General features: G+C 47.3%; 3 protein-coding genes across 3 annotated transcripts; 1 reads left to right on the top strand and 2 right to left on the bottom strand.

The window, feature by feature from the left end:
- Positions 1-224: 224 nt before the first annotated feature.
- Positions 225-2,267, bottom strand: F4813DRAFT_380084 (uncharacterized protein; the record flags this gene model as incomplete). Its single annotated transcript, XM_049245529.1, has 7 exons — positions 225-1,250; positions 1,308-1,344; positions 1,401-1,628; positions 1,691-1,990; positions 2,041-2,082; positions 2,139-2,171; positions 2,233-2,267. 7 exons carry the CDS (start codon positions 2,265-2,267, stop codon positions 225-227), a joined length of 1,701 nt encoding a protein of 566 aa, XP_049100986.1.
- An 11,389-nt stretch (positions 2,268-13,656) lies between these two features.
- On the bottom strand, positions 13,657-15,009 carry F4813DRAFT_35737 (uncharacterized protein). The gene is made up of 5 exons (XM_049243111.1): positions 14,714-15,009; positions 14,556-14,660; positions 14,100-14,482; positions 13,984-14,048; positions 13,657-13,935 (listed from the first exon to the last, which is right to left on the bottom strand). The coding sequence occupies exons 1-5, from the start codon at positions 14,867-14,869 to the stop codon at positions 13,700-13,702; spliced, it is 945 nt and encodes a 314-aa protein (XP_049100985.1). The 5' UTR covers positions 14,870-15,009; the 3' UTR covers positions 13,657-13,699.
- Positions 15,010-15,347: 338 nt separating this feature from the next.
- Positions 15,348-18,639, top strand: F4813DRAFT_388275 (acetyl-CoA synthetase-like protein; the record flags this gene model as incomplete). The annotated part of the gene is made up of 2 exons (XM_049246681.1): positions 15,348-15,638; positions 15,694-18,639. The coding sequence occupies 2 exons, from the start codon at positions 15,348-15,350 to the stop codon at positions 18,637-18,639; spliced, it is 3,237 nt and encodes a 1,078-aa protein (XP_049100984.1).
- Between the last annotated feature and the right edge of the window lie 246 nt (positions 18,640-18,885).

Genomic DNA, 18,885 nt, shown 5'->3' with positions numbered 1-18,885 from the left:
GAGAGAGAAAGAGGAGTAGTCGATTCCATGGAAGCTCCGTGCCACTGGTCGGGTTTGAGAAATGGTGAAGGTGCATAGTCCTGCTGCTGCATTGGAACCTCAAACGGGAGGTACTGTGAAGACGGAGATGCTGTATGCTGCGTATTGGTGTTCCTGAGCGGTATGGTCAATCATTTTTATCCTCTTCCACGTCAAAACGGAGAGCCAATGTGGGACTTCAGAGCTTAGATCCACACGGTCTGGATTGGAGAGACGAACCCGACACCAAAGTTGCTGGGCCCTACAGAGCCAAGAGGCGGATAGGCCGTCATCCCAGAATCCCATGAGCCAAATTCATCGTGGTCGCTATATGCAACGGAACCCTCTCCGAATGTTGAAGACACCGGGCTGTAGCCTCCGTATGAGGGCGATGGAATATTGAGGTACTGTTGGCTCGGAAACGGCGAGGAAATGACCAAAGGACTAACTGCGTTGCCAGACTCCTGCTCGGGACCCATCACGGAAAGATCCTCGGTGCTCCAGCTGAACGCCGGATTGTCCCCGTAAGGCAAATACGAGGCTGTAGGAGGGGGAGTGCCCTGCATGACGTCCTCGCTCATGTAGAAGTTGGGCGGGTCGAATTGCGGGAATGACGGCGTACGAACCGGCTGGACCCAACCCATGCGAGACCGGAATTCGTTAACAGTGTCAATGGGGAACTCCATGAGCGTAAGCGGTGTCTGCGAGTCTCCGTCGAGGCTTCCAGAAACGTTGATCGAGAGCAGTCGTCGGGCAATTTCCTCTACCGGTCCGATGGCAAGACTACCGAAGTATGCGGCGCCAATCTCAGGGAAGAGGCGTTCCATCATGATCGCAGCAGTGTAGTAGTGCGCAACAACGACCAAGGCACTTGGAGACGTGCCATTTTGCTTGAAGCACATCACAGGAAGCCAGAAGAGCCAGGTGCGGAGAGGCCGGAGTCGATCAAACTGATCCTCAATTGACTGAATCGGGCTAACTTTGCGAGCACCCTTAAGGAAGCATACCAGCTGGGTCGCCAGTTGAGGGTCCTCCTTGTTCTGCTTCAGGTGAGCTTCAACCTTGGTGATCTGGTTGATGGTGCGCTGGAATGCGTCAAGATCCTCCTTCCGCGGCTGATGAGGCTTGTGATCCGGAGTCGGGGACGGGGGCGCAGTAGGGAACGTGCTGCTTTCAGCAATGAACTCTCCAAATTGGGACTCGTGCTTCCAGGGTTCCATAGCATCGATGACCTTTAAATCCTGCTGTTAGTACAACAAACTTATTTCGAGTGACAGACTTGTACTTACGGACGAGGTCCCTTGCATCAATTGGGTCCAGCTTCGCCTATTATTTCTCCGGGTTAGCCTTTGCTTCTCGGATACATGCATTTTATTGCCTACCAATCTGTAGCCTGCCACGAGAGCACGAGCGAGGCAGCTAGGACGGCGTCTGAGTTTTCACGTGAGAACGATCCAATGGCTTCCTGCAATCCCTTGAAGGCAACACCGCGATGCTCGTAACCCATGCTGCCCACATGTGGACAGTTTGTCAAGAAAGCGATGTGTTCGGCCGAAAAGGCGAGTAGAGCGTGCATAACGTAGCCATGGGTAGCACCGATTTTAATGATTCTAGACGCCACGAGTCAGCGCGGTCGTTTTTTTAATAAAAAAATTAAGGAGAAGAGACATACGTAGGAATCTGACGGGTCCAAAGGGTAAACCCGTTAGCATCCATGGCACTCATCTCATTGCAGATGGCAGCGACGTGGAAAATCAGCCTAAGATCTTCAACAGAATAGTACTGGGGTGCCGGTGCTGGGTAGATATTAAGGCTCGGGAACGGGAAAATTCCAGTTCGCTGCCACTGCTCAACGGCGGCCTCGATCTCAGGGGTCCACATCAGATCGGGCTTGTCGGGGGTTGCCGCTCTCTCATCAGGAACAGGCACATCGTTGTAGGGGCATCGGACCTTGTGCTTGGTACAGTTACGGCTACTCAAGGGTCAGCAAGCTGCCTGTGTCTCTAGAAGGATTATACGAACCATTGGGGAAAGTTCTCATCACATCGGATATGCCGACGTTTGCTACAAATTAATTAGTTCCCGTTTAATAAGACCGCTATAAGTCAAACAAAGCATACCAATTATCGCAGCCCTTGCGCGACTTGGTGTGACTAGAATATATCAATCAGTACACCGAGCCTTAAAAAGATCAGTTTGCTCAGGGGAACAAACCTGCGTCGCGGAGGACCACCACCTGGGCCAGCCATTGTAAAAGCTGTATTATAATAATTAAAATGAAAGAACTAGGACACCAATATTAGTACCGGCACCGAGACATCCGTGTCCGGCAGGCGGCTCCGAAGAGCGTAATTCGAGCCGGCCAGGAGAATAAGAACGTACGTAAATTAGGACACGAAGATGTTTCGTGCCGGAAGCGAGTGAATAAGGTTTGGATTGGCGTTAATCAACTGGACCTGGACGATATATCGGAGGTAGATATATATATGCCTCCTCTTAGACGTTCTTGATTAAGTCGAGGGTAACAGTTACGCCTATATCACGACATAGACCAAGTGTGCTGCGTTGTCTTAAAACCTCTTAACGATCTGAGGCTTCTCGGGGTTCGTGGGATCTACACAGGGTGCGCACACACACACAAGATAGGTGCGGGACGTTGTTGATTAGGCCTGATATTGGATGGTCTTTGCTAGTCGTTTCCTTCCAGGTGTTTTAAGCGATTGAATATATTCTCGAGACTCGGAGTACTAGTCAAGCGGGACAAGATATGTGCGGTGTCAAGTGATTCTTATCAGCGGCTTTATGGCTTTATGGCTTGAGATGACTGAGATGACACAGCGAGACGAGTCGGGTTCACGATTTTGACGGTGGGATCCTTCGAGTACAAATCTCCAAACACACAAAAAAAGGAAAAAGCGAATGACAGGAGCCAACGAGGACTTCCTAAAGGGGAGATGAGGTAAAGCGAGTGTGTGGTTGAGATTAGAGCGAGGCTCAGGTTTAAATTCGGTGATGATATGGGAAGACTAATAGAATGGAGAAAATCAATGGGGGACTGGAGGGTTGTTAAATAACTAAACTACCCGAACGACGACGTTAGGCGCAGGCTTTGGCGGGCTTGGTGGGCTTAGGCGGATGTACACAGTGCCCGGTACTAGCTTGTGACTGTCCTACTTTCCGGAAGAGGAAAATACAGTACAAGGAGTACATCCATGGCGGACTTGTTATGGCGCTTGTTATGGTGGGGGCGGCGGGAGGTTGGGTGCTAATGGAACACTGAGGTTTAAGATCGTTCAAAATCAGTCAAGTACCTCTCTACAGTACGAATACGATTACTTAGTTGAGTTACTGTGGGGGAATACATTATGTATTGTACCACATGCACAATACCTACAGGGCTCTCTACAAGGACAACCAGGTCGGTACCTACCTACTTCCACCAGGTTACCTAAGGTAGGTACAATACCATAGTAGGCTACGTAGGTACACTTGGGGCATTGTGTACCTATTGAAGGCATATACATGTAAGGCATATACTATACATGCATGTATATACTTTAGGTACGGTAATTCCTCACATACATAGGTAGGCTACTAGAAGGAGGTTTGAGCGCGGTAATTGAACAATAACTACCTAATAACAATCAATTCAAGTGGAGGCTATCTCTATCGATCTTAGGTATGCTATTATAATGTTACTACATATATATGTATGGCACGTCGTTGGCACCGAGGAGCCCGGCATCTTGGACACTCGGTGGATGGATCTGTTGTGCACACTAACAGCGGGCTGTGCACAGAGCATTCTGGCATGCTAGAGCGAAAAAGGTGGTGGGAAAGTCAAGCGACCTTGCGGCCTTAGCTTTAGCAACCCCCCCAACGATCTGAAAGGATACAACGGCAGTGTACTACAGTATATTTTTTCCATGTTTACACACTGTAGGGGATGCTGGTGTATCTGCGACGTCTACGTACTGCGTTACTTGGCTATTAGTCCCGGCACTGGCACGGACGTGTGTGATGCGAATCATCGTCAAGAGGAAGTGAGGAGGGAGTGGGTTGAGGAGTAACTGGGTGTGAGAGGTGGTATCGTCCGCTAAGCTCTCACCGTTCCATGATCTCAGTCAGATCCCTGTCAATGGACATCTACGTATGTACAGGTATACATAAGAGGTGGCATGTGCTTCTAAACCTTTCTTGGCTTAGGGACGACGGAGGCGAAGCTAACCTAACTGCTCGGCCCCATCGGACAGGATCCTCTAGCTCACTAGGCAGTGGTCAAAGTCAGCAGCTGCATCGACCATGTCCTATCGCGCTATCCCAGGGCATATCCAGGGCATTATCCTGCGTGTGCCGAGTTTGGGCTGGCATCGTCCCATCATCCATCCCATACGTAACCGGTCTCTGACGCCGAGAGACGAAAGATAGGGCGGCGGACGGCGGCGATAAAGTCTACACACGTGTAGTCGCTCGAGCGGCGTCTTATATCCTAAGGATTTTCTGACATTTTCTGACATCTCTTCGGAGCTTTCTCGTTGATTCTGTGCTGGCTATGCGACATTTAGGTAGACCGGACGAAGCCCGAAGCCCACGACTGGCTGTTGGACATGTCAGCGTGGCGGGGCTGTCAAGAATCTGCGACTCCACTGGGATTACAGAACGGCCATATTGGATGAGATATTGTTATGCGAAAAGATCCAGTAAGCTTTAATATGATGACCTGTGATCTTGTAGGAAGCAACGGGTCTCACTAAACGTGGCGGCGCGACAAATACTGCTAAGAAGGTAGATAGAGTCAATAGTTCACCCATGATGCTTCAACTGCAAGACAACCTTGACGGTATGCTAGCTTTTATCAGCATGGTGTGGTGGCATGCATCAGCGCCGGCCTATGTATATTGAAGCCTAGTCTGTAGGAATCAACACATTATGTAGGCGTATATATCTTCCATTAGGCGTGTTGTGTAGGTATCTATGCCACATGCCGGCATGCTCAAATCCTCTAAAGGACGAACCAAGTCATCTGGTACACTACCTAGCAATCCCCTCATGATACAAGGACCGCACATGATACAGTAGGCCACTGTGCTTTGGAGAAAACCAAACTATGTATTATCCACTACCTGCGAGGCATGTCCAAGCAGTCCTTCACGTGTATAAAATTTAAATGTTTAACCTAGGTACCTCAGGTATTGATAAAGTAACATATGTATTTGATAAGTGGCGATGATACACCCAGTGATTCGATAAATCAAAGGGTTCTCAGTCTTTGTGAAATAACCTTTAGCACTCGGGCTGGCTGATATGTAAACAAAGTAAGTAGATAATATCCCTATAGCCAAGTAACTGCTTTGTAAGCCAACCGGATCTTACCCGTACAGCGGTTTCAGGTGAAAGAACGGGCACGCACCCAAGCCTCATTTTATTAGTTGCGGCTTGAGGATTATGTCTTGAACCAGTGGCTAACATGTCTGCGTCCTGAGCACACGGGGACTAATAAGATCCCGATACCGGTAGAAGAAGTTGGCGAAGAATAATTAGCTCCGATGTTTTTTTCTAGTGTAGTCAGGTTGACCGTGGCAGAATAACGTTAAAATATCCCTACACGATGTATACCTATCCCATCAACAGACATGGTCTATCCCTGTGTAAATGGGACAGGGAGATAACTGCCTATATACTAAGCCTATCTATCATCGAACGGAATTGGTCTGAGCAACGTCATATTGACCATTTCATTTTATTTCTTCAAGGTCGAAAGTGCCGGCCGTAGATCTACAAGGCGACAGTATTTATCTGTGCGCAACGCCGAGTTACATCTATCCCAAATGGACTAGACCGCCGAGACCTCATCACGTATGCAACAGAAGAACAAGGCCGAGTCTGAATTGTTCGCTGTCAAAGTTAGAAACAGAAACATAAAAAAGGAGAAACTGAGCTCCGTCCGCTTGCCCAACTTGGCCCACAACCTACAAGCATTGCATCTGCCTTAGACCATAAACACATACCGATTAATAATTCGGACTACCACGCAAGAGCCCAGATCCCTTCTGTCTACGGTGCACATACCCGAACCTCTAGGTCCCGCTCCGGGCGGAGCATCCACAATTCTCGGGGGACGGGGCAGCAGCTATACATTTTGCCAAGAGAGCCTTGTTGAATTTTCATTGCGATTTAGTAAGGTTTCGGCAGGCTAAAATAAGGAGGAAGGTGAGCCACGATGCAATAATACTATCCTATTTTGACCTACCTATAAGGTAGTTTGATAGCAGCATTTTTACGCTAGTTAGTTACTATAAATCCTATTTAAATCCTATTCCCACCCGCGGAGTGCTACATAGTTAGGTCAAGTACGGTAGGAAAATAAATAAACTTATAGTAAGCAATATTTATATCCAGCACTTTTTTTTTTTTTCGCGCGTTATTGTTCATCGCATTCCTACAAAATGGCACATTCATCATCGTGACTTTCCCATGGTTTTCCTATGGTTGATGGGGAAATTCGGCAGGGGTATTCTGCAAAGCTCGATCTGAGGGAGACAGGCTCAACGTCGGTTGGCTGAAACAACAGTTTCTCGTGTCCATTTTTGGAGCCAATCTGAAGTGGGTTGCATAACCAGTCAACCCAGATAGGCTCGTCGCGGAACGTGTGAACCGACAAGGTCCCTAGCCTGTTGCCCTTATTTACCCCTGTCTTGCCCCGGAGCCCTGAGCCTTGAGTCCCTGACGTTTTCCACGTCCTTGACGTAACATAGTATGCATGGTGATAGCCTATTCCGAAGAGGAAAGAGCGCTCAGTTAGTAAAGCGCTTCGGTCAGCGGTGAGGAATCGAACCATATTGCTTCTAGAGTACCCACTCGCTCCGACATGTTTTTCATATTAATTGATTGGTGAATTATCGCATCCCTTTCATAGCACAGCCTCATTTTCAAGCCCTAAGTGACCGTTTCCCGTGCGAGGGACGTCAACGTCAAAATGGCTGACGCCTCAAATGGTCTTGGAAGATCTCATGCCCCTGAGATGATAGGTCGACGGGTCCGGCAGCTGAGGTTTACGTGATCATCGATGCCGAGACCCGACACCACAGGTGCAGCACCACCAGACCCATAATCGACGATCTTTAAAACATCCAGGGCTCAGATCATTGAGCTCGACTCCATTGCAATTGCAACACAGGCAGTAGTATATACTAGTATATACTACATACATACCCGCACAATAACAGCCGTGTAACGTGCAACTTTTTGATGCTGCTATTTTTTGTCCAAGCTTGGCCAGCCCTTCCGTGCTACCATAAACCCATAGCATATTATAGGCCACGACAACAAATAAAGTTCTGGTTGTGTGACAGCTCAGCCACAGGAAAGGTGCCGTTGGCAGGGCCGAATAAGGATACAGACTAGGAGACCATCGCCAACACAAAATGTCAGTCAGAGCCAACTCCTTAATTGTCTTCAATCCATATGTATTTTGTTTTTGTTTTTCCCAAGTTGAGCAAGTCATAAATAGCAAAGCTATAATAATGCTCTAACTACCTAATACCAAGGCGCATGTTTAGGCTTGTAAATAAGTAAAATGGTACCTTTTTTTTTCTTTACATAGGTACCTTCGTACAACATTGAAAAAAAGAAATACAATGGCAATCCTGCACCTGATCTCCAGTTACTTGGGGACTTGTAGCCCGTTAAACATAAACCTAACCAGATCCAAGTTAGCGCACTCCTATTCTTAGAAGCACCCTTTTAGCATGGAGCCCTTGTCTCGGCCAAAGATTTCTGCGAGAGCCTTCTAGTTACCACAAGTACACAAGTACCTATCTTAGCGTTCCTCACTGTACAATAGGTACCGGCACAAGTATTCCGTGCAAATGCATAGAGCCTAACATTCAGGTACCTCCCTAGGTAGTAATAGGCTTGGCTAGGCTATTGCGGTAATGCTTGCTTAGCAGTCGACTGTTCACTGGAGCGCCTATCAATAACCCCAGTACAATACAATACAGCGCACATTTTAGTACAGCTAGGTAAGCCCTGACGTCTTTAATGAGGTACATGTTCCGGCATGTCATCTGTGTTTATCTGATATGAGTTCTGAGATCTGATCCTCGCGAAATACAACGTTTCATGATCTTCACAACTTCGCCTTCGCAAGATCCCCTCCATCTTTGGATCAATATAGGGTAGTGATATAGGAGAAGCTCTTTACTACTACTATCGTTCATTGGCCAGTCAACCTTTATCGCGTTTAAACACCACCTACCTACCTACATACATACATACAACAATGTACAATCCAGTCTCTCTACCGCTGGCGACTAGTTAACCCCATTCGGTTGCCGCTGTACCGTCTAAGTTGGTTAGGTCCCTTGCTCGGCACCACACCCCGTGATTCCATCTCATCGGGACAGCAGTGCCCGCCGCGTTGCAGTTCTTGGTCTGCTAGTCGATCTAGCGTAGTGCGCCTCCGTCTCCGAATCTTGCGGTTGTCTCATGAGGATTTCGTCGGGAGACTATCGGTTTAACTGGTCCCTTGGCTCTCACGATCACTACCTGAACTATTGGCGAGTTGCTTCTCGCATGGACATGGCACAACATGAGCCATCCGCGTGGTCGAGGTGGCTCATCAATATACTCTATTTTTGTTCATCTGAGTCTCTCGCGTAAGATCAGTCCTCGCGCCACGTATCGCGGATTGGTACCATCTTGAGGGGATTGGAAGATGCTGCGCGCCGTCGACCAGTCAGAAGCGCGAGAAGCGGTGAGTAATTAATTACCTGCAGGACAATTATCAATTGCAGCGGTCCAGCCACAGACGCAGGTTTAGCAATACAGTCGCAGTACAGTCCCATTTTCTTTTCCTTATCTTGTCTACAAGTCGTACACTACCCGAGGAGTTCTTCGACATGCCTTACTTTTACATGCACAGTCCAATAAAAATTACATATTTTGTCTCCATACTTTTACGCTGTACATACATATGCATTCCCCAAATTCCTCAGCAGTCTATTTTTTGGGGGTCAAGTATTCATACTGTGAAAAGGGTGGGGGGTTTGCTTTGAATGAAGCCTACTTCGATACCGACAACTGAGGGAACAGGGGAAGAAAGACGGAAGACACAAAAATCAATTTTGAATATAATATTTGCACGTGAGGGATCAGTCTGGAATTCATCGATAAGCTAAACTCCCCACGCTTCATCAGATCATATCCACATGGCCGTAGTGGGACCGAAGTGGAGAGGGCGTAGAAGGTTTGAAGAAAGACTAGAAAAACTAGAAAGATCAAGAAACTATGCGTCGTTGAATTTGCTTTGCTCCAGTTCCGTCCTCTGGCCTGCCATGACCTACCATGACGACACCAGCGCAACTAGCCGATTCGCCAGTTGACCTCGGCGCGACTATATTTAGATTCACGTATTGTACATACGCCTACATATAGGTAGGTAGGTACCTATATAGGTACATGTTATAGTGCATATAGGTACTTAGGTTAGGTACAATACATTCGCCTACTTTTAGTGCGACCAGCCCACGGGTATCCTCATTTTCCTTTTTTCTTTATTTTTTCTACTGCGGTCCTGCTGCTGGCCACCGGTCTGGTCCCTTTACTACATATTACCACCATGGCTTTAAACCCTTTTCGGAACCAAAACGCTTGGGTCCTTACACGGCACCGTTCTTACACGGTACCCATCCATTGTGGTGGACTTAGCCTGGGACCACTGAGAACCACTGAGAACCACTGGGTCCACTTACATAGGTAATTCAATCATCATCCACTTCACCTGCATGTCTACCATACCACCTTCATGGCACCTTATATTGGTGGTACCTAGCTAAATTTGATTTTCAATTGGCGGAGAGAACGCCATATTCGCTTCCCATGGAACAGCAATCGTCCTTTTAGATCCATGGGATCCGTTTATCTTAAACGCTTAACTTAACGGCTTCTTCAACTACCTTAGGTACAATAAATTTTTTTTTTTCATATCTTCAACTCGTTATTCCACCAGTAAACGTCAATTGACGTTGACGTTGCTAAGTCAAAATACGTCTCAAACAGGCTAGCAGAGAGATATGACAACAAACCCAAGCTTAAAGGGCACTTGGGTAGATTAAGCTATGTCATGCATAATGGCCTTGAAGCTACCATTATACATAAGGACCATACATTAATACCAAAACGGGTTTAGGCCCAGGCAGGAGTATGTAATATAGTTTGAGACTAAGTGGGAATATCAAGGTAAAAACCCACACCAAAGGGCTGGGTAAGCAGTAATTATCTGGAGCCGGCCCTGGGCACGTACATAAAATACTGACATATTAGTGCCTTGTAGGGCCCAAGTTCCCCATATAGTTAAGGCTGTCCAGCCTTTTGGAGGCTAGTACAAGGGTATCATGCCAACGTATTTTGTCAGTAGTCACGATGGCTTCGCAGAGGACCCTTCTGGCAGATGGAATTCGGATCCTAGTCCCGCATGGACGGATATTTCCGGTACCTTAAACATTTATTTTTTGCGCTGGAATTTCTCGAGCCTCTTGGTCGTCGGGGGTAAACGTTACAATTGGTCAAGCATTCTTGTTTGAACTACACTGCCTCCGGAGAAAAAAAAAGATGTGCCTGGCATAATACTTTTAGTCCTACGACGGCAATATGATTCCTGGCTGGCCGCGATGGCGAAGCTAGCATGCTGTACCAGGTGAAATTTCCCCAATCCATTGCCTCCCTGGGCCCAGAAAACAAGGAAAGGGGAAAATTAGGGTAGTCGTCCAACATTTCGCGACACCCGGTGGCCGATCTGGCCACGGCTAGTTGCTTCTGAATATTGCCTTCTCGATCACAGCTGGCAACCCTTAAATTTCTTACTATTATCGCATTCATGCAGAAGAGCTGAGTTGGTCGTGAAACCAATAATACCGTCGCCCTGCAGGGCAAGCTGGTCAGGAGACATGTAATGTTATTCCAGCTAGGCCCTTGCTAACGCGTCGATACCATTCATATCGCACATACGACGTGACAATATATCTACTGGAGCGTTGTATCCTTCGGTACGATAACCACCGACGTCTAATAGGGTACTCTTGGCACCTATTTCAGATAGCCTACTATTAAAGGATGTACTTGTTTTAGGCGTTATACTAATATTCTAGAACCATGGATCTACACGTGTCGAGCATAGTGTGTCGATCAAAATATGCAAATTTTTTAAAACTAAGCTTTCATGATTCATTATGATATTCGATCTCTCCCGAGCTCGCGTTTTGTTCAGCTAGCTAGCTGAGGTAAGATATCATGACTGTCAGACAGAAGTGTCACGATGGCGAATTTTGTATCACCTCTCACCGCTTTATACATACAGACAAATCCCGAGTAGATGGACATGATTCGAGGAGGACCCTTCTTTTCCCTAAAACCTGGGGTAGAGCTGGGCATGACGCGGTCATAAGGCTTGCCTCGTCGAATCGGGCATTCCTACAGCACGCTCAGCCCCAGGAGTCTCCTCGGCGTTTGTCATCGGTCGGATGGATATGGCTTCATACAATCTAAATCCTTTTCATTGCAATCAATGACAATAGGGGCAAGCTAGTATTGCCAAGGCCTTAGTTACCGCTCGTCCTGAGGGTTAATGCTATCTGTATGGGATTGGCCTGCGTCCCGTTGCTGGGTATTCCCCTGCTCGGTAGTTGGATATCTCCTTTGTAATTGGGTATGCCACGTAGGGCTTCAGAGAACAAAATTGGACTGCTCATACAGCACTAGAGTATCCAATTACATTTCTTATTCCTGGTTACCGGGAAATATCCCGGTACTTCCTATCACGTTGACAAACAACAGTGAAGCTGGTGAACTGGCACCAGAATGCAAAAGGGGTAACCTCAAACTGGTTGATGGAATAGGCTATTCATGGATACCTAATGTGTTCTGTACTGTTGGATAGTTAACCCACAAATATGCAGCATTGGTGTTTTATCTCATGTTGAAGCCTGAACTAGGGTTGAAATGACGGTGAGATTAAACTCAGTACCTATTCAATAGGTACTTAGCCAGCGAGTCTGAGTTTGTAACTACCTAAGTAGACCAGAAGAAGTGTGCTTGTACTGCGTTGTACCGACGTCGACGAGGACGACGATGATCGTGTACTAAGTGGAGTAGTATGTATACCTACCACTCACTACAATTTCCATCTTGGGTTCATAAGCAATCCTAATCGTATCTCTCACTATTTAGCTTGTTGATGTATCTTACAATTACACTAGTCAAGGGGTCCTATGGCGTGTCTGTAACCCAGGCATACCATATAGCTCTTCTACATAGCTGATCAGCAGAGGGAGCCCTGTTTCTAAAACAAGTCGGAGAATTCTTAGATTAAGCTTTATTTTAGACCCATATGGAGTTATATCCTATCAACTAAGACTCTATTTCGAGAAGCGTTTACCGTGTTCGTATTCGTCATGATTCATTGGATCCCATGAAGTTCATAGATACCTCTCCACCGATCCCGTGGTATTTTGCATTTAACTTGGGTTCGACGTCTCGGCAATGGGGCATCCTGGGCTTAGCTAATAAGTATCCTGGGCAGAGAATGGCTCCATAGCTTCTAGAGTAAGATCTTTATTCTAGGCGAAATCCTCCGAGGTAAGATCATCCATGTCACTATTGATGCCATGGCATTGGCATGGCATGGCATGGAATGTAGTGTGGATATTCGCCCTAACTATATGCCATGCAGGATGATGGGTCCGAGCCGCCGTCTGGTAATACATATAGGTGCCGGAATTTCCCCTGCCACCGAAATACCGGCAAAAACCCCGTTGCCATTCCTATATCCCCGGATTCAAGTATGTACCGGGCCGATGTTCGCTCGTGCGTACCGTCCATCGTGGCAGCATGACGGGAGCTTATTGGGAAGCCCAAGTCTAAGCCTCACCGCCTTACGTATCCTTACAGTCGCGTTAAACGCGCCCATTGGAAAGGATAGCACGGGATGTGATGTAGACGCCAACCGTGTCCAAGCTATCCAAAGCCACACCGACGATGACCCGATGTTGTAGGTCCGTGTGTGACAATGATTGGTGAGGGATACGTCGCGTTTGTTGTGGCAGACGTGGGCGTGGAAAAGGGTAATCCGCAAATGATATTCTCCGTCATATTTTAAATATCCGCTTACGTGTTAATGCGATAAGTTCCCGACCTGCTCGGCGTTGGGTATGTATGTATTCAAGACCAGGGATCTTGTCAGCATAGAAGGGATCTGACATCCGCATTGAAGTCCCCCCTGGGTCCGTGTGTGTGTGTGTGTGTGTCCGGGATCATATGCACGGCCGCAATTAAGACTGTTCTCACTATTAATAATTTAACGCAATAAGTAATACGGATATCTATTTACCCTAATCCAACGTTACTTGACTTCGCCTCCAAATACTACAATCATGTAGGAAGTTATGACGCTCGACGCGGTCTGCTCTCCGCACCACACTGGGCATAATCGTGCGATCGACGATATGATTCTATCGTCACAATGGCTCTTGCTCTTGATTTCTAGTCCCACGAAGCCGTGTCAGCACTGTCACATTTTCGATGACAGAAGACTAGCGTGAATTCGGTCCATCCATTGCATTGATGGGCAGGAGACCACGAACATGAATCGCTCAACGATCCGGAGGAAGAAGACATGATGATAAAATCATGGACTTCGAGTTTGAAGTTTGAACTCATCTGGTCGGCGTGTAGTGAGCTGTGCCGTGGCAGAGTCATTGCTACGCGTTGTTGCGCTATCTGCACTATGCCACAACGACGCTCTTAAAGATTTGAAACGGTTAGATACCCTACGGAGCAACGGACGAAGCGTAGCTAAACTACCCGCCGTGATCGCTAGACTTTGCTCGACTGCTGACCATATAGCAAAGTTAGTAGTGGCGTCTGTCTCGAGTTAGCAGCGTGTTGAAGATATTAGTAACGTAAACTTACATAGGAAATCGTCTTTCTTAAAGTCGCTAACGTAAGGAAGCCGGATAATAACGGCAAGGCTTGCCCTTTTTCAATCGTTAACGAGGATTCTGGAGTGTTGCATCTTGTATACTCACATGAATGCCAGACACATGATTGGGCCGAGAACTATCTTGGACTTCATGTCCATTTGAAGTTTCCAGATGAGATATAATGGTAGCAATGTAAAGGTGAAATCGGTCAGGATAGCGAAGGCGCTATAACAGTATGTGCTGGTGATGATTGCGTTCACCGGCAAACATGATCCAGGCTGATCTCTATACCAGAATAATGACACTGGTTTGCATTGGAACATGACGATGAAGACTAAAGTCAAGCCGGCAGCGCAGGTTAGCGCTGCTGCGGCATATATGATCCGTCGATGGACTTTTTGCGGCGTTACTCGCAATAAAAACGCTGCGATGGACATTTTTGTAAGTATCATCGTCGTTCCGTATGTTATCTCGCTTGCATATGAGAGCTATTTAGCCGTCAGTATCTCGTTATTCGGAGCAATGGATAGGTACCTAGGAGTAGGTGGTATCTTTATTAACCTTCAAGGCCATCGTAATATCTTCTGGCTTTATAAGCCATCTATGCTGCCCTGAGCCATACTTCACACTCAAAATAGCGATTGTGGTATTGGCTATATACGCCACCTGTTGCTTTTAGTCTGTTGATGGCTATCATTATGGCCCGTTGGAGAACGCACCATTGCAGCTGTCATCCAATAATCATCCTTTCCAAATGCATTTATTAGAATAGCCCGTACATAAACCCTCAATGCAAACGAGGTGCCCGCTACCGTGAAGAAGGCGATGTTTATACGCTCGAATAGAGGACCTAAACTGTCCGGGCTTGTTGCCATCGCGATGCGAAAAGTAAGGGCCGATCACACACACCTACCATAACATCTCATTGAGAGACATCGGCCTTGTATTGTGAGGGGGGAGGAAAAGGGCGTCATGGCAGTACTATGCGTGGCTTAACTCCAAAAGTCACTGTACTTATTATAGATGTATGGGGGCACAGGAAGGATTCAGCGGCACAGCTAGCATCCAATTTATCGTGTAACTTGGAGTATATTAGCCGCTGACTTGCATAAGTAGGTACTTGTATACCACCTGCTGGATGTGTGTAGTGGTGAGATGCAAGTGTATACTTGTTTGTACCCGGATTTGGTATATGATATGACCCGGAAAGAATGGGAGGATTGGAAAGATGCTGACTGCATATCGGCATTAACCCTGCTATTTGAGACATGTTCCAAATTTGAGATAGTTATAGCCAGTTCGCCATTTGCATTCCCCCACTTGTATCCGAGCAAAGAAGAGACGAGATCAACGATGGCTCACCTAGAGGATCCCAAACTTCTACCTGACGTTATAGACGAAATTGCTGTAACGGAGCCGGACTCACTCTATGGAAAATATCCAGCTGACCCGTCAAACTACGATGCCGGGTTTAAAGATGTCACGTATCGCCAGTTAGCTAATGCTGTAAATGGAGTTGCTCAATGGCTAGACAGCGAAATTGGGCGCGGGGATCCGGAGCGCACTCCTACCATCGCGTATATCGGGCCTAATGACTTTCGTTATATCTTCGCCTTCGTAGGCGCTATCAAGGCGGGATATAAGGTTATATTTACCACAAGAGTTACAGAATCTCGGATCGATGCTAATGTATTTATAGATATTCCTCACCAGTCCTCGTAACACCGTTGCGGCTCATTTGTCTCTACTAGAGAATCTAGAATGCACCGAGATCATCGTATCCGGGCCAGTCCCTTCCTCCGTAGATGAAATACTACAGAGGAGGGAGATGCGGCTGTTGAAGATGGAAGAAGTTGAGCATCTCCTTAGCCATAATCATGAGCCGTATCTCTATCAAACGACACTGGAAAAAGCTAAAAGGGATGGATCATTCGTCTGCCATACTTCTGGTACTACTGGAATTCCCAAACCATGCATATACACCCATGAATTTATCCTCCGGACAGCCAGGACCTTGTCCCTCTCGCCTCCGAATGGATATACGCTATTGCAGTCTCATCTGGGTCACAACACCCACATCCTCTTGCTTCCTCTCTTCCACCCTGCCGGTGTCCAGCTTGCCATTATTAACGCCATTTATAACCGCTGTGTTGTGATCCTACCATCATGGCTAGGTCCTCCTTCTATTGAGAGCCTCTTAGCTATTTCACGCAATGTGGAAGCCGACTGGGTAATGACGGCACCCTTTACTTTGGAAGCGCTTGCCAAAGATGAGGAAATGTTGGATCAGGTTGCTTCTAGGATCAAGATGATTGTATTTGCTGGAGGAGCACTCCCAAAGATGCTAGGAGATATCATTGCAAAAAAGATCCGGCTAGTGACTTTCTTAGGATCGAGTGAAACCGCAGGGCTTCCGATTATATACCCGGGGGACCATGACACAGCGAAGGACTGGGAATATATGGCATTTCACCCTAAAATTGGCGCCGTACTCGAGCCACGAACTGAGGATAGCTTCGAACTTGTCCTAGAGAAATCGGTGTCCACCCAGCCATACCAACCAGTCTTCGACAGATTCCCAGAGTTAGAGAGGTTTAACACCGGCGATTTGTTCAAGAAACATCCTACGAGACCTGACATGTGGGCACACGCATCACGAGCAGATGATATTATTGTCTTTCTCAATGGCGAGAAAACAAACCCTGTTTCATTCGAGAATCATCTGAGCAAGCACCTCGATATCGAAGGGGCGGTAGTATTTGGAAATCAACGATTTGAGGCTGGAGTCCTTATAGAGCTCAAGGATAAAAGCACATTGTCACCCGAAGATATAGAAGACTGGATTAAAAGGTTATGGCCGACCATAGAACAAGCCAACCGGGACGCACCAACGCATGCTAGAATAGCGACATCTCATGTTCTATTTTCGACTCCAGAGAAGCCATTCCTACGGACCCCCAAGGGCACTGTCATGAGAAAAGCTACGCTAGACCGATACGTCGAAGAAATCAACAAATTGTACAAAGAAATCGAATCTTCTGGTGTCGAGTCTTCTACCAACGCGGAGAGTCAAGTTGACCTAGACGACTTGGAGGCTGTACTCGCTGTGGTCCGAACAGCCTGCGAAGAATCAACAACGCTCCAGGAAATAGGGATAAATGACGATTTACTAGCTCGCGGGATTGATTCCCTCCAGATCTTGCGGCTGTGCCGAAATCTTAGGTCGAAAACCAACGTGGAAAATCTGAAGCCTATCACGATCTACTCGAACCCTACGCCTATTGGACTTGCTAAAGCGATTCAGAAAGCAGCTAAAGGACATGACCAGTCTTTAAGTGAGCAAGACAAGCACAGGCCAGGCCTTGCAGAAACTCTGGCGTTGTTCACGCGTCGTATCGATCAACTAGCCGAGACTCAGTCCCAGACGGCAAGCAGGGAACAAGGTGAAGACACTTCCCATGTCTGCATTGTAACGGGAACGACAGGCTCGATAGGGGCATACATTCTTCGGGCGCTTGTGGAGAATAAGCATATCAATACCATCTACTGTCTGAACCGTGGCCCCGACTCTGCCGCAAGACAGTGCATCAACAACGGACAAGTCGACCCTCAACTGCCCACAGCATTCCCAAAGACTGTTCACTTCATCGAAGCAGAGCTGTCCCATGATACCTTCAATCTCGAACCGGAGCTCTTCCAAGCCCTGTCTTCATCGGCTACGCTCATTATCCACAATGCCTGGTCTGTCGACTTTAACCTCCCTTTGCCAGCATTCACAAAGCACCTGACAGGCGTTGAAAACTTATGCAAGTTCTCTCTTCAAAGCTCTCATCGCCCAGCAATTATGTTTCTGTCTTCTATCAGCGCCGTCATGGATCTAGCTCTCAGCTCTGGCAAACCAGTTCCCGAAGAGATCTTCGATGACCTGTCAGTGCCAGCTGCGGCTGGCTACGCCGAGAGCAAATACACAGCCGAGCGCGTGTTATATCACGCCGCTGAAAAGCTACATATACCTGTCATGGTGGCGCGCATCGGTCAAGTATGCGGCGCGACTCGCAGTCCAGGGCGATGGAATCCAAAGGAGTGGATTCCGCGCCTAATTTCTGGTTCTATGCGCCTGGGTGCTATCCCTGATTCACTGGGCGCGTATGGTACGGACACAGAAGATGTAGATTGGATCCCAGTCGACGTGCTTGCAGACGTCATTGTCGAGATTCTACTTAAGGGGGCTACTTCAAGCCGCGACCAGCCAAGTCGGCCTCAGGTCTACCATTTGATGAATCCAAAGTTTACAAGCTGGTCGAACCTCCTACCTGCCATTTTAGAAGTATCTAAGGATCTTAAGCCAAGATCTGATCAACATGAGGGCGTCAGAAAAGCTCCTCTGGTTATTGTCTCTCGCGAGGAATGGCTGAGAAGACTTCGCGAATCCGCCAACAACCTCGAAGCCCAACAGGCTGGACAGAACCCGGATGATGTTAATCCGGCATTAAGACTTCTTGACTTCTACGAGGAACAACTTGCGGGAAAAGCATTTCCCCTGTTTGAAATGGTGAATGCCGTCTCTGCAAGTGTCGTATTACAACAGAGCGCCAGCATCAGCAGTCAGGACATGGAGAAGTGGGTTCGTCTGTGGCATCAATAAGGCGCACGCGTGTCCTAGCTGATCTTTTCCCTCTTGTTCTCATGCACAACCGAGTGTGTAGGATTCATCGGCATCATGATAGCCGCTGAAAATATGGAACATGTAAAGTAACAGCTTTAACTGTCTGCCAATGGAGCCTAGATGAGGTAATTTCATAAATGTAAGCTATTCTCTGCGATCATCCCTTACGTACATAAGTACAGTCCCATCCGGCGGTAGGTAGAAAACATCGAATATTCTGCAGGA

The sequence above is a fragment of the Daldinia decipiens genome (assembly GCF_022478715.1).
Source record: "Daldinia decipiens strain CBS 113046 unplaced genomic scaffold F4813scaffold_11, whole genome shotgun sequence".
NCBI classification, from domain to species: domain Eukaryota; kingdom Fungi; phylum Ascomycota; class Sordariomycetes; order Xylariales; family Hypoxylaceae; genus Daldinia; species Daldinia decipiens.
The sequence above is the reverse complement of the archived record's forward strand: the minus strand, read 5'-3'. Positions and strand labels throughout refer to the sequence as shown.

Bases quoted from the DNA above. Each gene is read 5' to 3' on its own strand.
- F4813DRAFT_35737 (XM_049243111.1), bottom strand. From the start codon at position 14,869: ATGGCAACAAGCCCGGACAGTTTAGGTCCTCTATTCGAGCGTATAAAC. The intron at 14,661-14,713 runs GTGCGTTCTCCA...TAAAAGCAACAG, and splicing joins ATTGGATGACAGCTGCAATG to GTGGCGTATATAGCCAATAC. The intron at 14,483-14,555 runs GTTAATAAAGAT...ACGGCTAAATAG, and splicing joins ATATTACGATGGCCTTGAAG to CTCTCATATGCAAGCGAGAT.